The 25915-nt window shown below is 48.2% G+C and overlaps 2 protein-coding genes across 14 annotated transcripts in view; one reads left to right on the top strand and one right to left on the bottom strand.

The window, feature by feature from the left end:
• The window catches only part of Zfhx2 (zinc finger homeobox 2), a 39310-nt gene extending 16988 nt beyond the window's left edge, over positions 1 to 22322 (top strand). For 3 of the 6 annotated variants that reach the window (XM_045154023.1, XM_045154024.1, XM_045154025.1), the window contains exons 2-10: positions 7591 to 9671; positions 9868 to 10379; positions 10863 to 11103; positions 12389 to 12463; positions 12879 to 12949; positions 14433 to 14633; positions 15060 to 15186; positions 15336 to 18809; positions 19039 to 22322. In XM_045154023.1, coding sequence (XP_045009958.1) covers positions 7640 to 9671; positions 9868 to 10379; positions 10863 to 11103; positions 12389 to 12463; positions 12879 to 12949; positions 14433 to 14633; positions 15060 to 15186; positions 15336 to 18809; positions 19039 to 20006 — 7701 coding nt within the window. In that variant the 5' untranslated portion in view covers positions 7591 to 7639 and the 3' untranslated portion in view covers positions 20007 to 22322. The remainder of the gene's footprint in view (positions 1 to 7590; positions 9672 to 9867; positions 10380 to 10862; positions 11104 to 12388; positions 12464 to 12878; positions 12950 to 14432; positions 14634 to 15059; positions 15187 to 15335; positions 18810 to 19038) is intronic. The other 3 variants (XM_045154026.1, XM_004661804.2, XM_045154027.1) reach the window with 3 other exon arrangements.
• The window catches only part of Thtpa (thiamine triphosphatase), a 50901-nt gene that overhangs the window by 21366 nt on the left and 3620 nt on the right, over positions 1 to 25915 (bottom strand). For 5 of the 8 annotated variants that reach the window (XM_045154033.1, XM_045154034.1, XM_045154031.1 and 2 more), the window contains one exon: positions 22612 to 22766. The exons of 2 other annotated variants lie outside the window; for them this stretch is intronic. The gene's annotated coding sequence lies outside the window, so the exon portion shown is untranslated. Of the gene's footprint in view, positions 1 to 22611; positions 22798 to 25915 lie in introns of all 8 variants that reach the window. One more of the 8 variants, XM_045154032.1, reaches the window with a different exon arrangement.

Raw genomic sequence — 25915 nt, 5'->3', positions numbered from 1 at the left:
AAGCCTGTTAATTGCCTCAGCTATAAAATAAGGCTGCTGTGAGATTAAATGAGATAGCTGATGAGCATTTAGCATAGTACCAACACCATGGTATATATACCTTCATAACTTAATAGCATTATGATTTTTTTTTCTTTTTTGTTTTTTTGAGGTAGGGTCTTGCCCCAGCCCAGGCTGACTTGGAGTTCACTATGTAGTCTCAGGGTGGCCTTGAATGAACTCAATGGCAGTCCTCCTGCCTCTGCCTCCTGAGTTCTGGGATTAAAGGCATGCGCCACCACACCCGATTATGACTTACTTTGTTAAAAACTTTCTTGGCAATGGGGGAGGAGGCAACAAAGGAGCTTCCAAATGGCCAGAGAAATTCTATCTACATGTCCTGACCAAAATTGGATATAGAAAGCATTGGAGGAGCACAATACCTCCATGCAGGGGAGGCAGTTATGACCTTTTCTTCTTTTTAAAAATCTTTTTTATTTATTTATTCGCAAGAAGAGAGAAAAATGGGTGTACCAGGGCCTGTAGCCACTGCAAACAAATTCCAGATGCATGCACCACTTTGTGCATCTGACTTTCCATGGGTCCTGGGAAATCAAACCTGGGTCATTAGGCTTTGAAGGCAAGCACCTTAGCTACTGAACCATCTCTCCAGTACAATTGTGACCTTTTGTGGTAAGAAGATCTTGACTTGGGGGATTTGACTCTTTAGAGCTTAAATTATCAGAGGGTCATTTCTGTATTTCCATTCCTTAGAAAGATATTTATTAGCTGGGCACGGTGGCACATGCTTATAATAGGAGGATCGCGAGTCCAAGGTCCTTAGCACCATAGCTGGTTTGAAACTGGACTAGGCTACATAAAACATAAAACCCTCATAAAACAAACCAAAAACAAAGTGACAGGCACCATTTTCTGTATAATCACAAGTAAATAAAGCAGATGGAGGAGTCCTTGCTTTCAGTGGAAATTACCTTATGAGAGGGAAAGAAGCAAGCTAGGAAATACTAGGCAGTGAAAAATCTTGGTGCTATTTTTGCTGCCATGGAAAGGGCAGGTTTTCTCAAGACCTGAATGTCAAGAAGCTCACATGCAGAGATCTGGAAAAGGGTCTTCTAGGCAGACTAGACCCTTGGGCAAGGACCTCAAGTGAGAATGAACTTGACATGTTTGAGAAAAGGCCTGGAGCAAAGGAAACTTAGAGAGTATTAAGATGCTGAGCTGTGAAAATGGCTCAGCAGTTAAAGGTACTTGCTTGCATAGCCTTCCAGCCCCAGTTCAATTCCTAAGCCACCCATTTAAGCCAGATGTAAAAAAAAATGGCACAAGCTTGGTATTCGTTTGCAGTATCAAGAAGCCCTAGTGCACCCATACTGCACATATACATGTATGTGCAAATAATTTTCTAAAAGGAAAGTATTAGGCTGGAGAGAAGGCTCAGCAGTTAAGATGCTTGCTTGCAAAGCCTCATGACCCAGGGTTGACTCCCCAGTACCTGCATAAAGCTAAATACACAAAGTGGCGCATGTATCTGGAGTTAATTTACAGTGGCTAGAAGCCCTGACACATCTATTCATATTCTCTCTCTGCTTGAAAATAAATAATTTTTTAAAATGAGAGAGAATTAGTGTACCAGGGCCTTAGCCACAGAAAACGAACCCCCAACATGTGTGCCACCTTGTGTGCATGCGCCACCTTGTGCATCTGGCTTATGTGGGTTCTGGGGGGGGTCAAACCTGGCTCTTTAGGTGCAGGCAAGTGCCTTAACTTCCAAGAAGTCTCTCCAGCCCTGAATACTGTCTTTAAAAAGAAATATTTCTGGGGGGAGGTAAGGGAAATACCATGGTTTTTTTGTCTGTAAGTATAGACGTTGTGAATATATATATATATACATACATATATATATATATATATATATATATATATATATATATATATATATATATATATGATGGCTCAGCAATTAAAGGCACTTGCTGGCAAAGCTTGATGGTCCAGGTTCAATTCCAAAGTACCCACATAAAGCCAGATGCACAAAGTAACACATGAGCCTAGAATTTGTTTGCAGTGACAAGAGAGCCTGACATGCCCATTCTCTCTCTCTCTCTCTTAATTGCAAAAAAATGGATAAAACTATTTTTAAAAGATAAAAAAGAAATTTTTAAAAAATATTTTATAAATATTTATTTTTCTGAGGGAGAGAGAGAAAAAAAAATAAGTCTGCCATACCAGGGCATCCAGCCATTGCAAATGAACTCCAGATGCATGCAATATCTTGTGCATCTGGCTTATATATATCCTGGGTAATTAAACCTGGGTCCTTTGGCTTTGCAGGTAAGTGCCTTAACGGGTTGGAGAGTCAGATTGGCATTTAAGGCGCTTGCCTGAGAAGCCAAAGTACTCATGTTCAATTCTCCAGGCCTAGTGTAAACCAGATGCAGTGACACAAGCACGCAATGTCGCACATGCACACAAGGGTCACACACATCTGGAGTTTGAATGCAGTGGCTGGAGGCCCTGGTGCGTCAAAGCTCTCTTTCTCCCTCATTTAAAAAAAGAAGAAGGGCTGGAGAGATGGCTTAGCGGTTAAGCGCTTGCCTGTGAAGCCTAAGGACCCCGGTTCGAGGCTCGATTCCCCAGGACCCACGTTAGCCAGATGCACAAGGGGGCGCACGCGTCTGGAGTTCGTTTGCAGAGGCTGGAAGCCCTGGCGCGCCCATTCTCTCTCTCCCTCTATCTGTCTTTCTCTCTGTGTCTGTCACTCTCAAATAAATAAATAAATAAATTTAAAAAAAAAAAAAAGAAGAAAAAGAAGGGCTGAAGAGATGGCTTAGCGCTAAAGGCATTTGCCTGCAAAGCCAAAGGACCCAAGTTCAATTCCCCAGGACCCACGTAAACCAGCTGCACAAGGGGGCGCATGCATCTGGAGTTCATTTGCAGTGGCTGGAGGCCCTGGCATGCCCATTCTCTCTCTCCCTGTCTCTGCCTCTTTCTCTCTCAAATAAATAAATAAAAATAAAGTTGTTTTTTTTTTTTTAAAAGGGCTGGAGAGATGGCTTAGTGGTTAAGGCATTTGCCTGTGAAGCCAAAGGACCCAGGTTCAATTCACCAGGACCCACGTAAGCCAGATGCACAAGGGGCACATGTGTCTGGAATTTGTTTACAGTGGCTAGAGGACCTGGTGTGCACATTCTCTATCTCTCTTCTCTCTATTTCTCTCTGTTTGCTAGTAAATAAATTTTTAAAAAAGAAAATAAATTTAAACAAAAAGGCCAGGCGTGGTGGCACAAGCCTTGAATCCCAGCACTTGGGAGGCAGAAGTAGGAGAATCATCATGAGTTCAAGGCCACATTCTACATATTCTACATGTGTAGAATATTCTACATTCTACAATTCTACAAGACTATATAGTAAATTCTAGGTCAACCTGGGCTAGAGTAAGACCCTATCTTGAAAAAAAAATAAAGCCAGTCTACTGGGCTTGCTTAAAAAAATAAAATAAAATAAAAAGACAGTATTCAGATGGGAGTCAATTTATTCACAGTGTAGTGAGTAATCACTGCTGAGTTTTAAGTAGAGTACAGTAAAATTTATACTATAAAGGCAATTATGAGGGCAATTGTGAGTTGGTAGAATGTTTGCCTAACAAGCACAAAGTCCTGAGTTCCATCCCCAGCACCACATAAAGCTGTATGATGGTGTGTCCCTCTAATCCCAGCATTCAGAAATGGAGGTTGGAGGATCAGAAGTTCAAAGTCAGCTTGCCTGAGACCCTATTTAAAAAAAAAAAAAGAAGAAGAAGAAGCAATATTCTCTTTCTGCCTCTTTCTCTAAAATAAATAATTGTTTTTCTAAAAAAGGCTGGACAACCCTACAGAGGAAGTCCCCCATCAGAATGGAGACAGGAAGGAGGGAAAAGATGGTATCAACATATGATATAGCCATACAAAGTATGTTCTTAACAGGAAAAAAAGTAGGGCTGGACAGGTGGCTTAGTGGTTAAGGTACTTCCCTGCAAAGCCTAAGGACCCAGATTCAATTCCCTAGTACCCACATAAGCCAGATGGACAAGGTGGTGCATACATCTGGAGTTTGTTTGCAGTACCCATTCTCCCCCTCTCTCTCTTCCCATCTGCCTCTTCCTCTCTCTCTAAAATACAAAAATAAAATATTCAAAAAAATAAAAGATAATAGGTTGATATTGTATATATGTAAGTACAATGATTGAGATGGGGAAGTAATATGATGGAGAATGGAATTTCAAAGGGGAAAGTGTCGGCGGGGGGGGAGGGAGGGAATTACTATGGGATTTTTTTTATAATCATGGAAAATGTTAATAAAAATTAAAATATTAAAAAAATAAAAGATAATTACAATGTAAGATCTGTTTTAAAACAGATTGTGAGATATTAGTGGTAAGAGGACTGGGACATGGGTCCACACACTAACTTTCAACAATCTGAGGAATTCCCCTAGACTTTAAGGACCTCAAATCAGCCTAAGCCTAGGACTGTAGCATCAACAGAAGAAAAAAATTTCAGGAAGAGCCAGCCAGTTTATGCAGAGTTGGAAATTTTATTAAATTTATTTGTTTATTTATTTGAGAGAGAGACAAAGAGTGTGAGTGTATTCCAGGGCCTCCTGCCATGTACCACTTTGTACATCTGGCTTTACATGAGTACTGGGGAATTGAACCCAGACCATCAGGCTTTGCAAGCAAACACCTTTAACCACTAAGCCATCTTCTCATCCCTAAAGATATTTTAATAAGCATGAAAGAGAAAAGGCATTCAGAAAATGAATAGAACTATGGATGTGGGCTCTTTAGAGTCACAATCAAGTGATATTCCATTGTTCAATGGATTTTTTTTATCTCTGTTCTCCTCTTCAATAATTGTGATTATATGGTAGCACCTCTATAATCTGATGAGATAAAACCAGAAGCCAGTAGATTTGCACAAGGGATGGCTTTTACTGTAAATGAGGTTTCCAGTGAGACGCCCAGAAAATTGTTCTTTAAGTAGTTGTTAATTGTGGTGGAATTCTTGTCTCTCTGCTGATGAGAGGCTTTAATCAGACTCCTGGATGAGGGGTTCCTTTTCCTTCTCAGATCCCCATAATTTTTTGTCTCTCTATTCTGCCTCAAAAGGTGGGAAGTTGATTAGGATACAAATGAAACAGGACTTGTTCATGAGTTGATAGCTGTTCTAGAAGGGTGATACAGGCTGGAGAGATGGCTTAGCAGTTAAGGTGTTTGCCTGCAAGGTGAAAGGACCTAGGTTCTATTGCCCAGGACCCACATAAGCCAGATACACAAGGTGGTGCATGTGTCTGGAGTTCGTTTGCAGTGGCTGGAGGCCCTGGTGTGCCATTTCTACCCCCCACCCCTTTTTTTCTCTCTCTCAAATAAATAAATAAAATCAAAGAAAAAAAGGATGGCAAGTAGAAGGGTTTCCTTATAAATACTTGCCTTTTGGGGGGGGTTGTTTTCAAGGTAGGGGGTCTCACTTTCTAGCCCAGTCAGACCTGGAATTTACTATCTAATCTCAGGCTGGCCTCGAATTCCCAGTGATCCTCCTACCTTTGCCTCCCAAGTGCTGGGATTAAAGGTATGCACCACGACACCCATCATGTTTGGCATTAAAAAATATTTTTATATTTATTTATTCATTTGGAGACAGAGAATATAGGCACATTAGGGCTTCTTGCACTGTAGTGAACTCCAGATGCATGCATCACTTTCTGTTCCTAGTTTTACATGGGTGCTGGAGAATTGAATCCAGGCCTCCAGGCTTTGCAAACAAGTGCCTTTAACTGCTGTGCCATCTCTCCAGCTCTGTTTAGCATTAAAAAAAAAAAATTCATTCTTTTTATTTATTTATTTGAGAGAGCAAGAGAGAAAAAGAGACAGACAGAGATAGAGGGAGAGAATGGGTGTGCCAGGGCCTCCGACCACTGCAAATGATCTTCAGACACATGTGCCACCTTGTGCATCTGGCTTATGTGGGTCCTGGGGAGTCAAACCAAGGTCCTTTGGCTTTGCAGGCAAATGTGTTAGCTGCTAAGCCATCTTTCCAGCCCCTGTTTGGTATTTTTCGTAATTGAAAATTGAAAGATCATTCTGGTTGCTACGTGGAAAGAGACTGAATTAGAGGAGGAAGTAGTGGAAATGGGTGATCAGTGTGGTGGTTTTTTTAATATTTTAAAATTTTATTTATTTTATTATTTATTTGAGAGATCAAAAGAGGGAAAGAGGCAGAGAGAGAGAGAGAGAGTATGAACATGCCAGGGCCTCCAGCCACCGTAAACGAACTCCAGACACATGTGCCAACTTGTGCATCTGGCTTACGTGGGTACTGGGGAATAGAATCTGGGTCCTTTTGGCTTTGCAGGCAAACAACTTAACCACTAAGCCATCCCTCCAACCTTGTTGTTTTAGTTCAAGAGAGAAATAATGGCTTGGACCAAGAGCATGTTAGTGAGGAAACTGGTTAAGTGTAGGGCTAGATGTGTTCTACAGGTTGCTGTGAAACTGGATGGGGCGAGGGCCAGGCAACAGAAAATTCTTAGGCTTTTCACCTAAGCAGCTAGATAAATGGTACCAAATTCAAGACCTGAAGATGAAGAGCTCAGTTTGGTGAAAAATAATGATTTCTGATTTGGGACATGTTAATTTTTTTAACTTATGGGGTTTTTTGTTGTTGTTTGGTTTTGTTTTTTTGAGGTAGGATCTCACTCTAGCTTAGACTGATCTAGAACTCACTTGCAGCCCACACTGGCCTTGAACTCACAGTAGTCCTCCTACCTCAGCCTCTGGAGTGCTGGGATTAAAGATGTGTGCCACCACACCTGGCAATTTGTTATTTTTCACAATTGTATACATGTGTATGATATGTTTTGATCACATACACCCCTGTTACCTTCTTACCCCCTTCCTACTCCCATGGAACCCTTTCTTTCTCTCTCTCTCTCTCTCTCTCTCTCTTTTTTTTTTTTTTTTTTTTTTTTTGAGGTAAGTAGGATCTCACTCTAATCCAGGTTGAACTCATGGCAACCCTCCTACCTCTGCTTCCCAAGTGCTAGGATTAAAGACATGTGCAACCATGTCTGGCTTAAACCCTTTCTTTTCCCCAACAAGTTCCAGTTCTACTTAGACTTTTATGTGTGTGAGGGAGAGAGACCAAGACCCACTGAATTCAACTGGGATTGCGTGTATGATGGAAGGTTATTTACTGAAATTTGGACAACTTACCAGTGTCTACATGGGACACATTGATTTTTTGTTTGTTTTTTTCAAGGTTGGGTCTCACTCTAGCCCAGTCTGTCCTGGAACTCTCTCTGTAGTCCCAGGCTGGCCTTGAACTCACAGTGATCCTCTGTGAGTGATCCTTCTGCTGATTCCTGAGTGCTGGCATATGTCACCATGGCTGGCAGGACATATTAATTTTAAAGCCTATTGGACTTAAAAACTTCAAGTTGGCACAAGGACATCTGAGTCTGGTGCTCAGAGAAGAGGATAGGACTAGAATCTCTTAAGAGCCTGGCTGGGGTCCTATGACCTCATAGCACTATTCCCTCTATGTTCCCCTGCAGGGTCCTGGCCATCACGCTGAAATGAACCCTCAGCATTCCTCCGTCTACCATGGCCACCATTAACTCAGCCTCTACCACTAGCACCAAGCCCTCCCCTGGGCACAATGCCCCATCCCCACTTCTGGACACCACCTCCTCCAGCACCTCTGATCCTGTTGCCAAAGAGCCCCCTGACGTCCCCTCCATTTCTGAGAGCATAAGGCCCTCAGAGCCAGGGGTAAAGCTTCTGGAGTCAGATCATGGCCTTGTCCCACCAAAAGAGATCAGAGAGCCTCAACAAGAGTCTGGCTACAGTCACTTCCCACCAAAGGACCTAGGGGTGGAAGAGGACAAAGAGTTGGAGGAGGAGAAGAAAGAAGGAATCCCTCCCTTGGACCTAAGCAACCACTTATTCTTCACAGCTGGAGGTAAGGCCTACCTACTGGCCAATCTGTCCCTGACGGATGGCAATGAACTCCTGTTACCAAAGGGCTTCCCCTGGGATGAGGAAAGCATCAAGGAAGAGCCCAGCCTGCCCCTCTTTGCCCACTCACCCCCCTCACATCTCACTACCCTGCATGTCCAACATGGCTTTGATCCAATCCAAGGCTTTAGCTCTTCTGACCAAATTCTGTCCCATGATACCTCAGCGCTATCTCTGGCTGCCTGTAAGGGAAGGGATGGAGCCTTCTGGAGTTACCAGCTGGCTCCAAACCCACCTGAAGATTCCAAAGATGGCCCCATGGGGAGCAAATGGGGAGACCACAGGGCACTCTTCTGGCTATGTCTTCTGTGTCGCCTGAGTTTCAGCAGGCCCCAGGCCTTTATAGGTCACACACAATCTCATGGGGTGAAGCTAAACCCTGTCCAACACCAGGACCTGTTGGGCAGCCCAGCTGTGCTCCAGGAGGGGGACAAGGGCTGCATGGCCCTTATAGGCTTTCTGGAACCAAAACCCCTTGCTTGCTGTTCTCCTGAAACATCCCCTGACAACAGGGGGGCAGTAGACACAGAGGCAAACGTAGACAAGACTGAAAACAGCACCCCTGAAGCAGGAATCCAGGCCCTTGTCCTCCCTGATGAAGAAGTCATGGCCCTCAGCCCACCATCCCCAGCCACCTGGGACCCCAGCCCAATACAAGCCAAAGAATCGCCGATACCAGTAAGCAAGGCAGGGCTGCATTGGTTTCCTGAGGGGCAAGAAGAGGATGGAGGGCTCTGCCCCCCACTCAACCAAAGCTCACCCACTACTAAGGAGGGGGGCGCTCTCCCCCCTCCAGTGGGCTCTCCTGAAGACCCTAGTGACCCACCCCAGCCACACCGCCTGGCTGGTGACTGTGCTGCAACCCCTGCAGCCTTCCAGGGCCTCAGTCTGTCCAGCCACATGTCCTTGCTACACTCACGCAACTCCTGCAAGACACTCAAGTGTCCCAAGTGCAATTGGCACTACAAGTACCAGCAGACCCTGGATGTGCACATGCGTGAGAAGCACCCTGAGAGCAACAGTCACTGCAGCTACTGTAGTGCCGGGGGGGCTCATCCCCGCCTTGCTCGTGGAGAGAGCTACAGCTGTGGCTACAAGCCCTACCGCTGCGACGTCTGCAACTACTCCACCACCACCAAAGGCAACCTTAGCATCCACATGCAGTCTGACAAGCACCTGGCCAACCTGCAGGGCTTCCAGCCAGGGCCTGGAGGGCAAGGAAGCCCCCCAGAAGCATCACTTCCCCCCAGTGTGGGGGATAAAGAGCCCAAGACCAAATCACCCTGGCAGTGTAAGGTGTGCAGCTACGAGACCAACATTTCCCGTAACCTGCGCATCCACATGACATCTGAGAAGCACATGCAGAATGTCCTGATGCTGCACCAAGGGCTGCCACTGGGCCTGCCACCTGGGCTGGTGGGGACAGGACCTACTCCCCCACCAGGGGCTACCCCAACTAACACCCCTGAACTCTTCCAATACTTTGGGCCCCCAGCCCTAGGGCAGCCCCAGACTCCTATGCCTGGCCCTGGACTGAGGCCAGACAAGCCCCTGGAAGCCCAGCTGCTTCTCAACGGTATCCATCACCTTGGAGCGTCCCGCAAGTTCCCCACAGCCGGTAAGTTCCCTGAAGTCTGCTACAACTGTCCCTCTCCCCAGGCCAAAGTGTATTCCCTGCTTTCTAAGTTTCTAAGGCCAGCTCCCCAACTTAGAAAACCATGGCTTCATTCTAATTACTGCTCCATCGTTAATTCCATTTCTTCACATAGCACACTGATCTTTCTTCCTTGAGCACTAATCTCTCTGTCCTTTAGCCTCTGGAAGCCTCTCCCCTGAGGCACACCTGCCTCCAAGTCAGTTCCTGGGTTCCTCATCTGATGATGGCCTGCCCACCTCACCACTCCCAGATGACAGCCCATCCTTGAAGGTGTTCTGCTGCCTAGTGTGCCAGGCCTTCAGCACAGACAGCCTGGGGCTGCTGATTTACCACTGCAGTGTAGGCCGGAGCCTCCCAGAAGCTGAATGGAAAGAGGTGGCCGGTGACACACACCGTTGCAAGCTCTGCTGCTACGGCACCCAACTCAAGGCCAACTTCCAGCTCCATCTCAAGACCGACAAACATGCTCAGAAGTACCAGTTGGCAGCCCATTTGAGGGAGGGGGGTGGGGCCTCCTCCACACTGCCCCTGGGGGATGGGGCCCCTTATGGTTCTGTCTCCCCCCTGCACTTGCGCTGCAACATCTGTGACTTTGAGTCCAATAGCAAGGAGAAGATGCAGCTGCATGCCCGGGGTTCAACCCATGAAGAAAACAGCCAGATATATAAGGTAAGGCTCAGGGAGGAGAAGACAGGAAGGATGGGAAGGGAAAGGGACCGGGGTAGAGGAAGGAGACCCAGAGTAGGGAAGTGATGAAAAAACCTAATGACAGAAGTGAAGAAAAGGGAAGAGTATGCAACAGGGTAACAAACTGTCTGGACAAACATGGAGAAAGAAAGTAAAGAAGAGTGGATGATGAAGAGGGGATACAAAGACTTGATTTTGATGGGCAGGAGAGTTTGATGGGCAGCTCAGTTCATCATGCCACCAAAAGTTCAATGGGACAGAACCAGATTCCATTCACATACTAGGGAGTGCAGGAATGACAGAAAGAAGAGAGGGAAACTGCAAGAATAAACAATGATACTGAGGTGGCTATAGGAGGGAAAGGGGGCCTGAGGGGTAGGTAGAAGGGTTGGGTGGGGAAGAAGAGGCCCCTAAGATCTGGAGGTGTTCCTTCTGGGCCTGAGCCAGCCTCTTCCATGGTTCTAGTTTCTGCTGGAAATGGAGGGAACAGAGGCAGCAGCTGATCTGGGGTTTTACCGCTGCCTGCTGTGTGCCTGGGAGACACCCTCCCGCTTGGCTGTGCTACAACACCTACGTACACCTGCCCACCGTGATGCCCAGGCCCAGAGGCGACTGCAGCTGTTACAGAATGGCCCAGTGGCTGAAGAAGGACTCTCTGCCCTTCATAGCATCCTGAGCTTCAGCCATGGGCAGCTCCAGACTTCTGGTGAGAAAGGGGAGAGGAGAATAAGGGTTGGGTAGGAGGACAGCAGCAGACAGGAGTATAGAGAGCTAATAAAGAAGTGACATAGGTAGGAGAAATGGATTTATGAGTCATCAACAACAAGTAGAAGGGATGAGGAGACAGAGATAGAGGCTCCAGGAACATGGAGGCTTCCCAGCAAACCAGGGGAACAAGATGCTACTAGAGAAGGACAGGAACTTTGCTGGATGGAGAACACGAAGGAGGTAAGGAAGAATCGTTCAGTGATTCTGAGGAGTGACTGTTAGTTGTGGGGGAGTGAGCTAATCTGGAACTGAGCAGGAAGAACAGAGCAGGCAGCAAAAATAAACCACTAGACCCTCATTTGTGCTGGGCCAGAACTTGTTGGAAGAGATGGGAGCTTTGGGCATGGTCCAAAGACAGAAGGGATGAGAAGAGGCCCCGACAAGCTTCCCAGCCTCTTCCTGTCTCCTAGGAGGTCTTCAGCCCTAAGGCTGGGCTTAGAGTCCCCCTTAGGCAGCTGAGGTTGTACCAGCAGAGGCCGGGAACAGCCAGCCAGGCGCCATTGATCCAGAGGGTGCAGGAGAAGAGCCTGGAAGGGGCTGTCAGAGGTGGGCATGGGCGTTCGGGCTTTGGAAAGGCCAGCGGTGGGCGAGGGTGAGGGCATGGGCAGTAGGAACCAGGAACAGGCAGCATTGACTGGTGCTAATTGAATTGCCAATATGCTGGCTGGAGTTAAGTGCTGGAGGGGCCTAGATCAATAGCTAACGATCCTGGTGCAGGGCTGAATGGAGTTAAGGAACTTTAACACTTTAATTAGGCTGCCACCGAAAATAAATTCCTACACATCTGTCAGTCCTTACTTGAGTGGTAATCTCCTCTCCTGCTAGACCTGCTGCTGCTTCTTCAACACAGCTACCACTTCCACCCAACCTCTGCAGCACTCCCTCCATGCATTTTTGGGGTTTCCTGCGTCCAGGTTTAGTTGAGAGGTTTAGCCAAGTTTAGTCCAGTTTCTATTGTCCACTGTAGGGTTTGTTTCTATAAAACTACAGGTGGCTAGACTTGTACAAAATGATCTTCTATACCCTACTGGTTCTAATACTAGACTTTCCCCCTTATATATGCAGAGAGTACTATATTTCTTTTTGGTGGCTTTTCATACTCTTTTGCCTATTAATTCACTCATCCATTTTCTTGCCCATTGATTGGCTGCTTATCTTGCTTCCTCTGCCCTCCCTTCCCTGATGTCTCATCTCTTTAAGCTGACTCTCTACATCCTACACAGGGAAGGCTCCTGAGACCCCCTTAGCTGAGCCACCCACACCTGAGAAAGATGCCCAGAACAAGACAGAACAGTTGGGTGAGTTGCTCCTTTGATCCATTCCCTCCCTTGCCCTCACAAATCCCAGGATGCTTTCAGGGCATTGCAGAAATCCAAATACCCAGCCAGCAAAGCGTCCTGCCCCAAAGGAACAAAACAACCAAAGAAAGGGCTCATCAAGGAGAAGGGAGGATGAGCCACAGAAGTACATATGGGCATTTCTGTCCTCTTTGAGGACTCAAACCTGGCCATCCTGCTAACCTGAAGTTGATCCCTGCCAGGCCTCACCAAGCCACCTAGTTTCTGGACCACTCTCCTATTCTCTAGCAATACTCCCAACCCTGAAAGCTCGCTACTATAAATCCATCTTAAGGGGTGGTGTGAGGTATGGTAATCTATATAAGAAGGAGAGAGGTTTGTCAGAAATATTTGATCTCCTCCCTTTCATCCTCAGCTTCTGAAGAGAAAGAGAACAGAACTGGTCCTTCCAGAGGCAGTGCCAACCAGACCACGGTCAGAACTGGGGTAACTGGGACAAGTCAGGGCTGGGTCTGTCTTTACTGTTTGTACTCTAAAAGCTTCTGTCATGTTTGTGGCTTATTTCACTCAGAAGACCATATGTGGAAAAGTTTTCCCCACGGCCAGTTAGGTATGTCCAGCACACAAGGAATAGGTAAGACTGGCTGCTAGTGAGTGAATGTAGCAGAAAATGACAGAAAGGGATGGCAGGAACTCAAGGAAAGGTGAAGAGAGAAAACTGTTGACAGTAGGAAAGACTGGAGGTTGATGTAAGAAAGAAGGGGGGAAAGAGTGGAACAAATAAAAGAGAGAGGCAAAAACAAGACCAGCTGCAAAAAGACAATAGACACAGATATTCATATCCTATAGAAAGCTTTGAGCCTGGACAACATTGACCTAGCACCCCTTCTTGAAGGTAAAGGCACTGAACAAATGGCTCAGCTGATGGGAAGTCCCACGTGTCTCCAACCCACCAGGACTTACACCTGGGAACCAAGAGTGGCTTTGTGGTCTCTAAAGTGTGGATTCTAAGGCAGCCCCCAGCCTCTGATCTTCAGATACTATCCTGGGCCCCATAGCTTTCCAAACTGCACTGCAATGTGCAGTGATGACCTTGACCCTCACTCCTCTTCCTCCTGTGCCCTACAGTCTCTATACTACAGGAATCTTCTCTAAGAGTTAGATGTATTAAGGTGAGTGCCTGCATCCCTTCCTTTATGGCCAATCCTGCCCTAACATGCAGGCCTGGACAAGTGCCAGGTCACAGGAGAGGAAGCAGGCCAGAGAGGCAAAGTTGATTTGAGGCAGCAGGCTAGACAGTTCAGTCAGGTGACAATGGGCCTCTTGTGGCTCCATTCCTCTGGAGGTGTGGGCTACAGTGTACTGACAGGGTCAGACCATAATTTTTCTGGGCCACCGGGTTGCTAGGGCATTTGTTCATATTAAGAAGTGGGGCCGGGGAAACGGGTGCAGCTGAGCCTGAGGGAGAGGAAAGGATGGCTTCAGTAGCACTCAGGTAGTGCCTTGCACAGATGTTTGAGGATCTTGCAGGGGAAGAGTGGGCAAGGACAGAAAATACCCAGAGGAAATGGAGGCATTTCACAAAGGAGACAGGCAGAGAGGGCATGGGCCCAAGGCCATCTGGGAGCTGGAGAATTGATAGGGCAGCAGACAGGGAAAAACACTAGAAGAATATCACCCAGAAAAATATTGTCTTAGTTCATTACAAAAAGAAGGTAGAAGCCATGATGGAGGGAGATGGCCAGACAAAGAAGGAAGTCAAGGTAGCAGCTTAGGCTTTTGTCCCTGTCCAAGGGAGTTGCCAACTTTCAGAACCATGGCTAGAGGCTGGGTGGGCTAAGGTGCCTTTTTGTCTGGCCTGCTCGTCCCAAATTGGAAGTTGGGGACATACTGCATTTTGAATCCAAGTAACTGTATGGTGGGTCCCCCATTCCCTGATACCTCCTCTATCACCCTATGTGCTCCCCAGGCATACTGCTGTCCATACTGCAGCTTCCTGAGCCTGGAGTCTGACCAGGTGAGGGCTCATACACTATCCCAGCATGCCGTGCAGCCCAAATACAGGTGTCCACTGTGCCAAGAGCAGCTGGTGGGCCGGCCTGCCCTGCACTTCCACCTTAGCCACCTGCACAATGTGGTGCCCGAGTGTGTTGAGAAGCTGCTGCTTGTGGTGAGTGCAGGTTGGGGAAGGACATGCAAGAAGGAAGCATGGGGCAGGAATATTCAGGCCAGGGTATATGCTGCGGGGAGATGTTCAAGGAAATAGCATTTCAGAGAGCTGAAGTGGGACTTTAGAGTTGGGGAGATGCTCAGCACTAAGCTTGTCTACTTGCCTCTCTGGAAAAAAAACTAAGCATTCTTCTCACTTCCATTAAATCCTAAGAAGAGGTGGTTATCAGCAAGATGGCCTTGAGGTAAGATGATTTCCAGCCTGGGCTAGGAGGGAGCCAAAGGAGAAATGCATGGCCCAGACTCTTGAGAGGAAGCTGCACCCATAAGGAAGCTCAGCACAAATATAGGAGCAGAGCAAGATGGGGAGGAATAGCAATAGGGCAATAGGGGTGGTGGTGAGCCACTAGGATTTCCTGTATTACAGGCCACAACGGTAGAGATGACCTTTGAAACCAAAGTGCTGCCTGGGCCCACACTAAGCCCGCTGGAGGATGGCCCAGAACCTTCCACACCTGGGCCAGAGCACACTCACAGCAGAGACCAGGCAGAAGGTAAGAAAGGTAGCAAGAAAGGGAACCTGGTCTTAATAGACCCAAAGGGTCTTAAGACAACCGAGGGTCAGTTACCCTGGATATTGAATGGATGGGGTCCAGACTGAACACAGTTCCCCACTCATTATACCTTTTCCTCTCTCCTATAGAAGGCCCTAGCCTGACCCCAGAAGCCAGCCCAGTGCTTCCACCTGAGCCTCCCCTGGTACCAGTTGAGGGCACAGAGAAGCCCTCAGGAAGCTCTGATCAACCTCCTTCTTCAGCTCCATCCCCAGTGCCTCTGTCTGATGTCCAAGCTGAAGAAGTGGCTCCTCCACCCACCATGGCTGAAGAGGAAGAAGGGACTGTGGGGGAGTCTCGCTCTGCAGAGCCATCACCAGCTGACTCTCGCCACCCCTTGGCCTATCGAAAAACCACCAACTTTGCCCTGGACAAGTTTCTTGACCCTGCTCGACCCTATAAATGCACTGTGTGTAAGGAGTCGTTCACTCAGAAGAATATTCTCTTGGTTCATTATAATTCCGTCTCCCACCTTCATAAGATGAAGAAGGCAGCAATTGACCCCTCTGGCCCTGCCTTAGGAGAGGCTGGTGCCCCACCCACCAGCACTGCTGTGTCAGACAAGCCCTTCAAGTGCACAGTCTGCCGAGTTTCCTACAACCAGAGCTCCACCTTGGAGATTCATATGCGATCGGTTCTGCATCAGACTCGCTCAAGGGGGACCAAGACTGATGCCAAGGTTGATGGACCAGAGCGCAGCCAAGAAGAGCTCAAGGAAGGCGAGATGGAGGGGGAGGTGGGCACTGAGAAGAAGGGACCTAACTCTAGTGGCTTCATGTCGGGACTGCCTTTTCTGTCTCCACCACCCCCTCCCTTGGACCTGCACCGATTCCCAGCTCCCCTCTTCACCCCACCAGTCCTGCCCCCCTTCCCTCTCGTGCCAGAATCACTACTTAAGCTCCAGCAACAGCAGCTACTCCTGCCCTTCTACCTCCATGACCTCAAAGTGGGGCCCAAATTGGCACTGGCTGGCCCTACACCCATGCTGTCCCTGCCAGCTGCCACCCTGCCTCCTCCACCCCCACTTCCCAAGGCTGAGCTAGCTGAGCAGGAATGGGAACGGCCTCCCAGAGCTGAGGAGGGGAATGAGGCAGGGCCCTCCTCGCCACCCAACCCGTCGCTCAATGAGGCCACATGCACTGCAGCCAAAGCCCTCCTAGAAAACTTTGGCTTTGAGCTGGTGATTCAGTACAATGAAGGGAAGCAGGCAATACCCCCTCCCCCAATACCTCCTCCTCCAGAGGTACTGGGGGGTGGGGACAAGCTGGCCTGTGGGACCTGTGGAAAACTTTTCTCCAATATGCTTATCCTCAAGACGCATGAAGAGCACGTCCACCGCCGGTTTCTGCCCTTTGAGGCACTGAGCCGTTATGCTGCGCAGTTTCGTAAGAGCTATGACAGCCTGTACCCACCCCCAGTGGAGCCCTCTAAATCTCTGGATGAGTCTTTGGAGTCACCTTCCCCAGTGGCCCCACCTTTCTTGGCCCCAGAGCCTGAAGCAGGCGGGACCCAAGGTCCTGAAGAGCGAAGCCGGGCTGGAGGGCATTGGCACCCAGAGGAGGAAGAAAGTCCCAGAGGGAATCTTCCTCCCCTAGTTCCTGCAGGCCGCCGGTTCTCTAGAACCAAGTTCACGGAGTTCCAGACCCAGGCCCTTCAGTCTTTCTTTGAGACCAGTGCCTACCCCAAGGATGGAGAGGTGGAGAGGCTTGCAAATCTCTTGGGTCTGGCTAGCCGCGTGGTGGTAGTGTGGTTCCAGAATGCCCGCCAGAAAGCCCGTAAAACTGCCTGTGAGGGTGGGTCTATCCAGATTGCAGGAGGCTCCAGAGGAGCCTCTGGCTGTAGGCGCTGCCAGGCTACCTTCTCCTGTGTTTTTGAGTTAGTGCGGCACCTCAAGAAGTGCTATGATGATGGGCCCCCTGAAGAGGAGGGGGAAGAGGCACAGAGAGGGGAAGAGGAGGAAGAGGTGGAAGAAGAAGAAGTAGATGAAGACCAGAGGTTGGAACCCGCAGCAGGGCCTGAGGGCCCATCACCAGAACCTGCAGGGGCAGAGGAGCTGAGCCCAGCAGAGGCATCAAAGTTAGGAGGCAAAGAGCCTGAAGAGAAGGTGTCTACCTCACCCTGCCCAGCCCACACCTGTGACCAGTGTGCCATTGCTTTCCCCAGTCAGGATCTCCTGGCCAGTCACCGCAGACTACATTTCCTGCCATCTGTGCAGCCCAGTGCTCCCCCACAACTCCTAGATCTGCCCTTGCTAGTGTTTGGGGAGAGAAACCCTCTGCTAGCAGGCACCCCACCAGTGCCAGGGACACCCCTCAAACGGAAGCATGAGGATGGCAGCCTATCCCCCACAGGCAGTGAAGCAGGGGGTGGAGGGGAGAGTGATCCTCCCAGGGACAAGCGCCTGCGTACTACCATCCTGCCTGAGCAGCTAGAGATCCTGTATCGTTGGTACATGCAAGACTCCAACCCTACACGCAAGATGCTTGACTGCATCTCTGAGGAGGTGGGGCTCAAAAAGCGAGTAGTACAAGTCTGGTTCCAGAATACCAGAGCCCGGGAGCGGAAAGGCCAGTTTCGAAACACCCCTGGGGGAGCAGCCAGTCCAATCGTCAAACCCACTGTCACATCTTCCCCTGCACCCTTTCCCAAATTCAACCTCTTATTGGGCAAAGTAGATGCCGGCACTGGGAGGGAGGCTTCCAAAAGGGAGGCACCTGCTTTTCCCTACCCCGTGGTCACTCCTGCTGCTGGTCCTCTGCCTTTCCTACCACCTGGGAAGGAGACCATCACACCAACGTCAGAGCCACCCCCATCCCTTCCACCTCCCCCTGTACTTAGTGAGGATGAGGGCCCAGAGGAACCTTCTAAAGTCTCTCCAGAGAGTGAGGCTTGCAGTCCTTCTGCAGGAGATTTAAGCGACTCATCTGCTTCTAGCCTGGCTGAACCAGAATCCCCTGGGGCTGGAGGGACCAGTGGGGGATCCGGAGGTGGAACTGGGATTCCAGATGGAATGGGGCAGAGGCGCTATAGGACCCAGATGAGCAGCCTGCAGCTGAAGATCATGAAAGCCTGCTATGAAGCCTACCGCACCCCCACCATGCAGGAGTGTGAGGTGTTGGGAGAAGAAATTGGGCTGCCCAAGAGAGTCATTCAGGTCTGGTTCCAGAATGCTCGTGCCAAGGAAAAGAAGGCCAAGCTACAGGGGACAGCACTTGCAGGGAATGGGGGCAGCAGTGAGGGCCCCCTGGCAGCCCAGCGGACCGACTGTCCTTACTGTGATGTCAAATATGATTTCTATGTCTCCTGTCGGGGCCACCTCTTTTCCCGCCAGCACCTGGCCAAGCTCAAGGAGGCAGTCCAAGCCCAGTTAAAGAGTGAAAGCAAGTGTTACGATGTGGCCCCAGCCCCTGAGGCCCCACCACCTTCCAAAGGCACACCTGCTACCACACCTGCCTCTGTGTCCTTGGGAGCTGCTCCAGCCCTCCCTCGTCTGGCCCCAGTCCTCTTATCTGGCTCAGCTGTGGCCCAGCCACCACTCAGCGGCATAGCTCCTTTCAGTTCAGGTGAGTCGGGAAGGTTGGGAGGAACTGGACTTCAGAGAACATCCCCTCTAATGACACGTCCTTGTCCTTCTCTTCCTGTGGGCTTCCTTGCTCCAGACTCTTGAGAAGGAGAACAGGGCACAGCACATGGGGGCAGGAAGGGCAAGAGAGTGGCAGGAGTGATCTGGATCAGGCAGGTCAGTGAAGGCGAGAGATCATTAACCCTTCATCACTCTTCTCATCTTCCTAGGCCCTGCAGCCTCTTCAGGCCTCCTTGGCCTTGCCACTTCTGTCCTGCCTGCTACCACAGTGGTTCAGACTGCTGGTCCAGGCCGCCCCTTACCTCAGAGACCTGTGCCCGACCAAACCAACAGTTCCACTGACCCTGTCCCAGGCCCAGCTACTGAGCCCTCAGGTGACAAGGTCTCTAGTGAGCGAAAGCCAGTCGCAACCCCTACCAACCTCTCCAATGATGCCCTGAAGAACCTCAAAGCACTGAAGGCCACTGTCCCAGCCCTGTTGGGAGGCCAATTCCTGCCCTTTCCATTGCCCCCTACAGGTGGGGCAGCACCATCAGCTGTCTTTGGCCCCCAATTCCAAGGGGCCTACTTCCAACAGCTCTATGGCATGAAGAAGGGGCTATTTCCCATGAACCCTGTGATACCTCAGACCCTCATTGGACTGCTCCCCAATGCCCTCCTTCAGCCACCACTCCAGCCCCCTGAGCCCACAGCTACCACACCTCCAAAGCCTCCTGAACTGCCTGCTCCTGGGGAGGGAGAAGCTGGTGAGGTGGATGAGCTGCTGACAGGCAGCACTGGCATCTCTACCGTGGATGTGACTCATCGCTACCTGTGCCGCCAGTGCAAGATGGCATTTGATGGGGAGGCCCCAGCTACTGCCCACCAGAGATCCTTCTGCTTCTTTGCGCGGGGCTCTGGGGACCCCATGCCCCCTCCACTGCGGGTGCCCATCTGCACCTACCACTGCCTGGCATGTGAGGTGCTGCTGAGTGGGCGTGAAGCCCTAGCCTCCCACTTGCGCTCCTCAGCCCACAGGCGCAAGGCAGCCCCACCCCCAGGGGGCCCACCCATCACCGTCACCAACATGGCCACTCCTGCCTCAGCTGCTGTGGCTTTTGCCAAAGAGGAAGCAAGATTACCTCACACGGACCCCAACCCCAAAACTACTACTACCTCTACACTTCTAGCTTTATAAACAGATAAACCAAGATGAAGAGAGGGGAGGGCCTCAGGGCTCCCTGTTATACCCCAAGGGGTGCTTGGTGGGAGTTCAAATCCCTCACCCAAACCTTCAGCTCTGCCCACCTCATGGGAATCTTCCAATTCCTACCCTCAGTGGGCTTTACACACCCACCTCCAGCAGAGTCCTGCCTTCCCATCCCACAGATAAACTGATCTTCATCCTCAGCTCCTTGCAGACACATAGTCTTTGCTCCTATGACTAGAGAGACAGACACACCCCTACCGTAGCATCCTGATCACTCATACATGTCTGCCTATCAAACGAGATCTACCCTTTATTCTGTCTCCCTTTTGCCATTGAATTCCCAGTTTCCCACCCTTGAAAACACACCTATCCTGTGCTTTTACACTGACTGAGGAAAACACCAAAAGAAAAAGACAAAGAAGAAAAAGTGGGGGAAAAAAACACCAAAGGGGGGATGGAAAACTGCCACTCCCCATTCTTCCTGCCCCTTGTCTAGAGCACTATGATGCTCACAAACTCCAAAAACTCAATTGGCTCCCAAGACTGGAGCCTGAGATGGGCAGGGAGCCCATAAAACTCTAACCAAACTTTGACAGGGGGAGAAGTGCCCTTGTTCACTCTCCCCACGCCCCTCCCTTTTAACCATCTCCTTGCCTGACAGGGGTCCCCTGTGGCCTGAACTCCAGGGGAAGCTGCCACCAGGAACCCCTCTGCCAGCCCTCTCACCCTACACCCTGGGAACTGCAGTAACTTATTCTCAAAGGCTTTAAACACAGAGATCCTCTCAGCAGCCGTGGGCCTGTCCCTTGTCCTAACCCTGCCATAAGGCAGTCCAGCCTCTGGGGACCAGAACTGCCCACCAATGGCAAATCCAAAGTTATTTTTAAAAACTGAAACACACAACCAAAAAAAGAGAGAGAAAGCAAGAGAGTGTGTGCACACACATACACAAAAGAGAGATGGAGAGACCAGAGGAATGAACTAAAGAAAAACAAAACTTGGAAAATACAAAGAGAGAGAAAACTCCCACCAAACAAGTTTTTATTTTCCTGTTTATGTCACTCCTTACCCCATTTTAAGAGTTTTGTTAAACCTGTACTCTGAAGACCAGATGGTTTTAACTCCTTGCTAGGGGTCTGGTGATCTCAAAGGACAGCCTTCCCCTTGCCAAGTTCAGTCTCACAGAGAAGAGCAAAAATGGGGAGAGCTATCCCTGTCCCCTGAGTTGAATATCAAAAAGGTAATGTCCCTTTATTCTCAGCTGTCAGAAAAGACAGTGTTGCCAGAAGTATCTTGGCAGTCCCAGGGAAAGGGGTGGACAGGACAGTTTGGTTTCTAAAATCAGAGTATGCATCCCTTTTGCCTTCCACCATTTACTTTTTCCACAAATCTACTGTTTCCCTTCCTTGAGGTCCTGTCACATACTAAATATTTCTGGAGAACCTTTTGCCTTTGCAGGGTCCCTTGTTCCCCATTTGCTTTTCCTCCCCTTGTCCTTTCCCTTGCTCCTGTTCCCTCCAGCTCAGCCCAATCCCTCTGTTAGCAGCAACTGCTGGAAGTCTCCCCAAAGGAGTCAAGGCTTATCTGTGAGGCCCCTGGGGACCTAGAGCTGACAGTTGAGAGGATGGATGAGCAAGGGGATCACTAAAGCACAAGGTACTCTCATCAGGAGTCTCAACAGAAGAGAAATGTCCTAGATGCTTCCCTGAACCTCTGCTCTGTAACCACCAGAAGATCATTTTGGCAATCCCCGAATCCAACTCAAGTGGCACAGGGTAGATTAGTGTGTTTTATTTTAGCAAGAAAAGTTTGCAACATTTCCTGCAGCTTCCAGATATTTTGTCCCTTTCTCATGCCTGAGACCCCTCTCCTTGAGCTCCTTCCACTAGTCCGTTTAACACAAGCTGGCCCTGGAACTTCAGTTACCTAGTCTCTTGGCCACTGCTCTGTGAACATGTTAATACTGACGTTTATGTATAGAAAAGAGGGGAGAGAGGGGAAAAAAAAAAAGTTCAGCTTAAGTACCTAACCCTCACATATCCTGTGAATCTCACTTCCATCCAGTTGTGGATAAAAGTATCTATATTCTGTTGATACCAAAAATGCCCATTACAGATGCAAGCAATGGGAGATAAACTGTGGTCTGGCACTTACTGCCACCTTCTATTCTTGCCTCTCAGCATCTCTCTCATATCCCTTCTTCCCTGTCCCTTTCTCTCTCCTGTTGAAATTCTATGTATAAAACTATTTTCTTAGCAGCATGTGTACAAGGAAAGAAACTTTTTTCATTCTGCTTTCTGGGAATGTGACTTGTGTATAAAGTTCAAAAAAAAAAAAAAAAAGAGAAGAAACTTTAAAAGGAAATCTTGGTAAACATTTGGCATGGGATGATTAGAGGTGTGGTGTCATGCATTTTAGGAATGTATAGCCAAGTCAGATTGGCTTCAGTTTGAATTATGAATGTTTACACCGGGGTTAATATAGCCAAAATTCCTCCTATACCAAATACCTCTTGGACCCAGATACCCTGGTCTAGGAGATACCATGTATATTCACAGCTATAGACAAGCACTGATTCAGCACTTGCACTTACCTGGAATCCTGGAGTTGCTGACAGGTCAGTTAATATGCATCTTAAGGGTACACCATATCCCAGTGGCTGGAAGCAATCTTTCCTAGTCCCTTTCTCAGACCAGACATCCTTAGCAGCAGCACTCCTGCTTCAGAGAGCAGTATACAACAGTGGTTCTGGCAGATAGAAAGTTGAATCAGCACAGCCCTACAAAGAATGCTAGAAGTGACCACTGAGTTACCAGGACACTGTGGACTATAAAACTAAAGTCAAGAACAGCAACACTTAGAAGTACCCCTACTCCATGGCTTGGGGTGTGGCTACTGTGGTTCTAACATGCAGGGACCTAAAAATGTATCCTATTTACTCCAAGGTCATTATGGGAAGGCAGGATGTATAAATGATGTTGTTTGTCTTTGCTCTAAACCAGAATATGTGAGAATGACTTAAGGTGCCCAATTCTAAGCTAGACACAAAAATCAAGGTTTGCAGTAAGAACATGAAAAAATCTGGACAAATGAGGCAGTGGCTATAGCAAGACCAAAGAAAGAAACCTATTCTTATACCACACCTCTAATCCTGGCGTATACTTACAAAATCTTGTATAATAACCAAAAAGCCAATTATTCCAGGCATAATAGTTTAATTCTATTTATTCCTTATTCCTCCTAGGGCTTATGGACCAGATTACTGACTCCCCAAATCTTCATGACCTTGGATTTTTTTTAATTTTTTTTTTTTTTTTATTATTTGAGAGCGACAGACACAGAGAGAAAGACAGATAGAGGGAGAGAGAGAGAATGGGTGAGCCAGGGCTTCCAGCCTCTGCAAACGAACTCCAGACGCGTGCGCCCCCTTGTGCATCTGGCTAACGTGGGACCTGGGGAACCAAGCCTCGAACCAGGGTCCTTAGGCTTCACAGGCAAGCGCTTAACCACTAAGGCATCTCTCCAGCCCCCTCCCCTTTTTTTTTTTTTTTTTGAGGCTAGAACTCACTCTATAGTCCCAGGCTGGCTTTGAACTCACAGTGATAGTAATCCTCCTACTACTGCCTCCCAAGTTCTAGGTTTAAAGGTAGCATCACCACACCAAGCACTACCCTGCTATTTTAAGATAGTTGCTCAACCAATCATTCATCACTGCAAAAATATTCATACCCGAATTGAAACATAAAGCTCTGTGTACATAACTCCACCAACCAAACAAGCAAGCCTATCAGGGCAGCCACGAGGGCTACAGGGTACACACAAATGCCAACAAGGAACACACCCCCAGAGAAGAACCTTGACTCCCCTAAAGAGAAACACCATCTAGGGGCTGAGGTAGCTTAGAGGTAGAGCACTTGGATAGAAACACCCAATAGATGCTAGGTAGGGAAAGCTTATAGAAAAGGTCATAGGAAAATGCAGCCAGCATCAGTTAATGCTAAACTTAACTCATGGGAAAAGGGCCTCGTATGACTAGAGTTAGAACTGGAAGAGGTAGGAAGAAAAAAAAAAAACAGGGAAACGTGGGGAAATCTGTATCACCCTAAAACTGGGCTATGACTCCTGTGTTCCAAGAAGGGCCTGGTATTGGGGGTCATTTTTCTCAGAAACAACAATGAGGTTGCCATTTCTGGGCTGAGTTAGGAAGAAATGCTACAGTACTAAGGAAACTACAAGAAAGGCAGTATACCCAACATCAGGTGCTATAGGATTATAGCTTAGATGTAATATGAAAAGATGAAATGAGAGAGCCTGGCATGGTAGTGTACACCTTTAATGCCAGCACTTGGGAGGCAGAGGTAGGAGGATCACCATGAATTTGAGGCCATCCTGAAACTACATAGTGAATTCCAGGTCAGCTTAGGATAGAGTGAGACCCTACCTCGAAAACAAACAAAAAAAAAAAAAAAAAAAAAGAGGAAGAAGAAAGAAATGAGAGGGGACATTTGTAGAATACCTAGACCAAGGTTTGTTAAGTTTTGGAAGATGGGAGAAAGTCACTGCTGGGCGTGCATACAATTTTTTTTTGAGACAGGTCTCATGTTACCCAGGCTGCCCTTCAGCTGAGAATGACCTTGAATGCCTGAGTACTGGAATTATAGCATGCATTACCATGCCTGGCAACTTTCTTTTCTTTCCTTCTCTTTTTTTTCTTATTTTTTGAGACAGCATCTTTCTAAGTTACTCAAGTTGTCCTTGAACATGGTCTGTAGCTTGGACAGGCCTTGAATTTGAGATTATTTGCTTTAGCCTCCCAAGTAGCTAAGATTACAGGCCTGGACCATCAGGCTCAGTTGAAAAGACTATAAGAATATTACACACATGACAAAATTGAGTGACTCAATTGTGTGACCATTTGGTGACTCTCTGGTACCAAAGAACCCAGCTAGTCCTCTACTCGGACACATAAGAAATGGGGTAAATGTCCTATCTTAGCCTAGGGTCTCTTAAAGTTATCCAGCCATAGCTAGAAGTTAGTGGAGAAGTAGAATTAACAGAAAGAAAATGAACCTATCCAGAGAGAGGGGAAAGGCAATACATTCTTACCCAATGACTACAACACAGAAACCAGTATCAGCTGGGGCTTGTTGCTGCCCTCTACATTTCCATAGCCCTTCCCTAATATAAAACTCTGTACCTCTTCTCATCTGGACTTGAAGAACGCCCAACCTGGGATTACTTCTGAACAGCACCGCCATACTGCTCAAGCAACAACAGCATCTGCAATTTCCTGAGTGTTGGCAATAGAGCTGGTCCTATACACTGCTGACCCCTACTTCACAACTCGGAATCCAAGTTTCCAAAATGACATATGGCTAGGACCTATACGCTAACTTCATCACAAACTCCTCACAGATCTTGCAGGAACACAGAATAACCTCCCAACAATGCACCTAATCTCATGGTTCTCAGTGGCAAGGTTTCAAAATGATAGTCAGCCATTAGAATCTGGGACAGAAAGAAGAAGGGCCTTGAAAATCACTGTTCTAACAAGTTTTATCTGCCTAAGTGAACCTCATAATCCCTTATTTTTGTCAACTGTCTCTACTCAACACAAACATATGCACATCCCAGGAGTATGATGTGAATATCATTGAATTCTTAAGAAGGGAGATTCAGGGCTGGAGAGATGGCTTAGTGGTTAAGGCACTTGCCTACAAAGCCAAAGGACCAAGGTTCGATTCCCTAAGACCCACATAAGCCAGATGCAAAAAGGGGCACATGCATCTGGAGTTTGTTTGCAGTGGCTGGAGGCCCTGACGCTCCCATTCTCTCCCTCTCTCTCTCTCTCTTTCTCCTCCTGCCTATTTCTCTCTCTCAAATAAATAAAGAAAAAT

This window comes from Jaculus jaculus, chromosome 7 (assembly GCF_020740685.1).
Source record: "Jaculus jaculus isolate mJacJac1 chromosome 7, mJacJac1.mat.Y.cur, whole genome shotgun sequence".
In the NCBI taxonomy this organism is placed as follows: domain Eukaryota; kingdom Metazoa; phylum Chordata; class Mammalia; order Rodentia; family Dipodidae; genus Jaculus; species Jaculus jaculus.
This window is presented reverse-complemented; position numbering and strand designations above follow the sequence as displayed.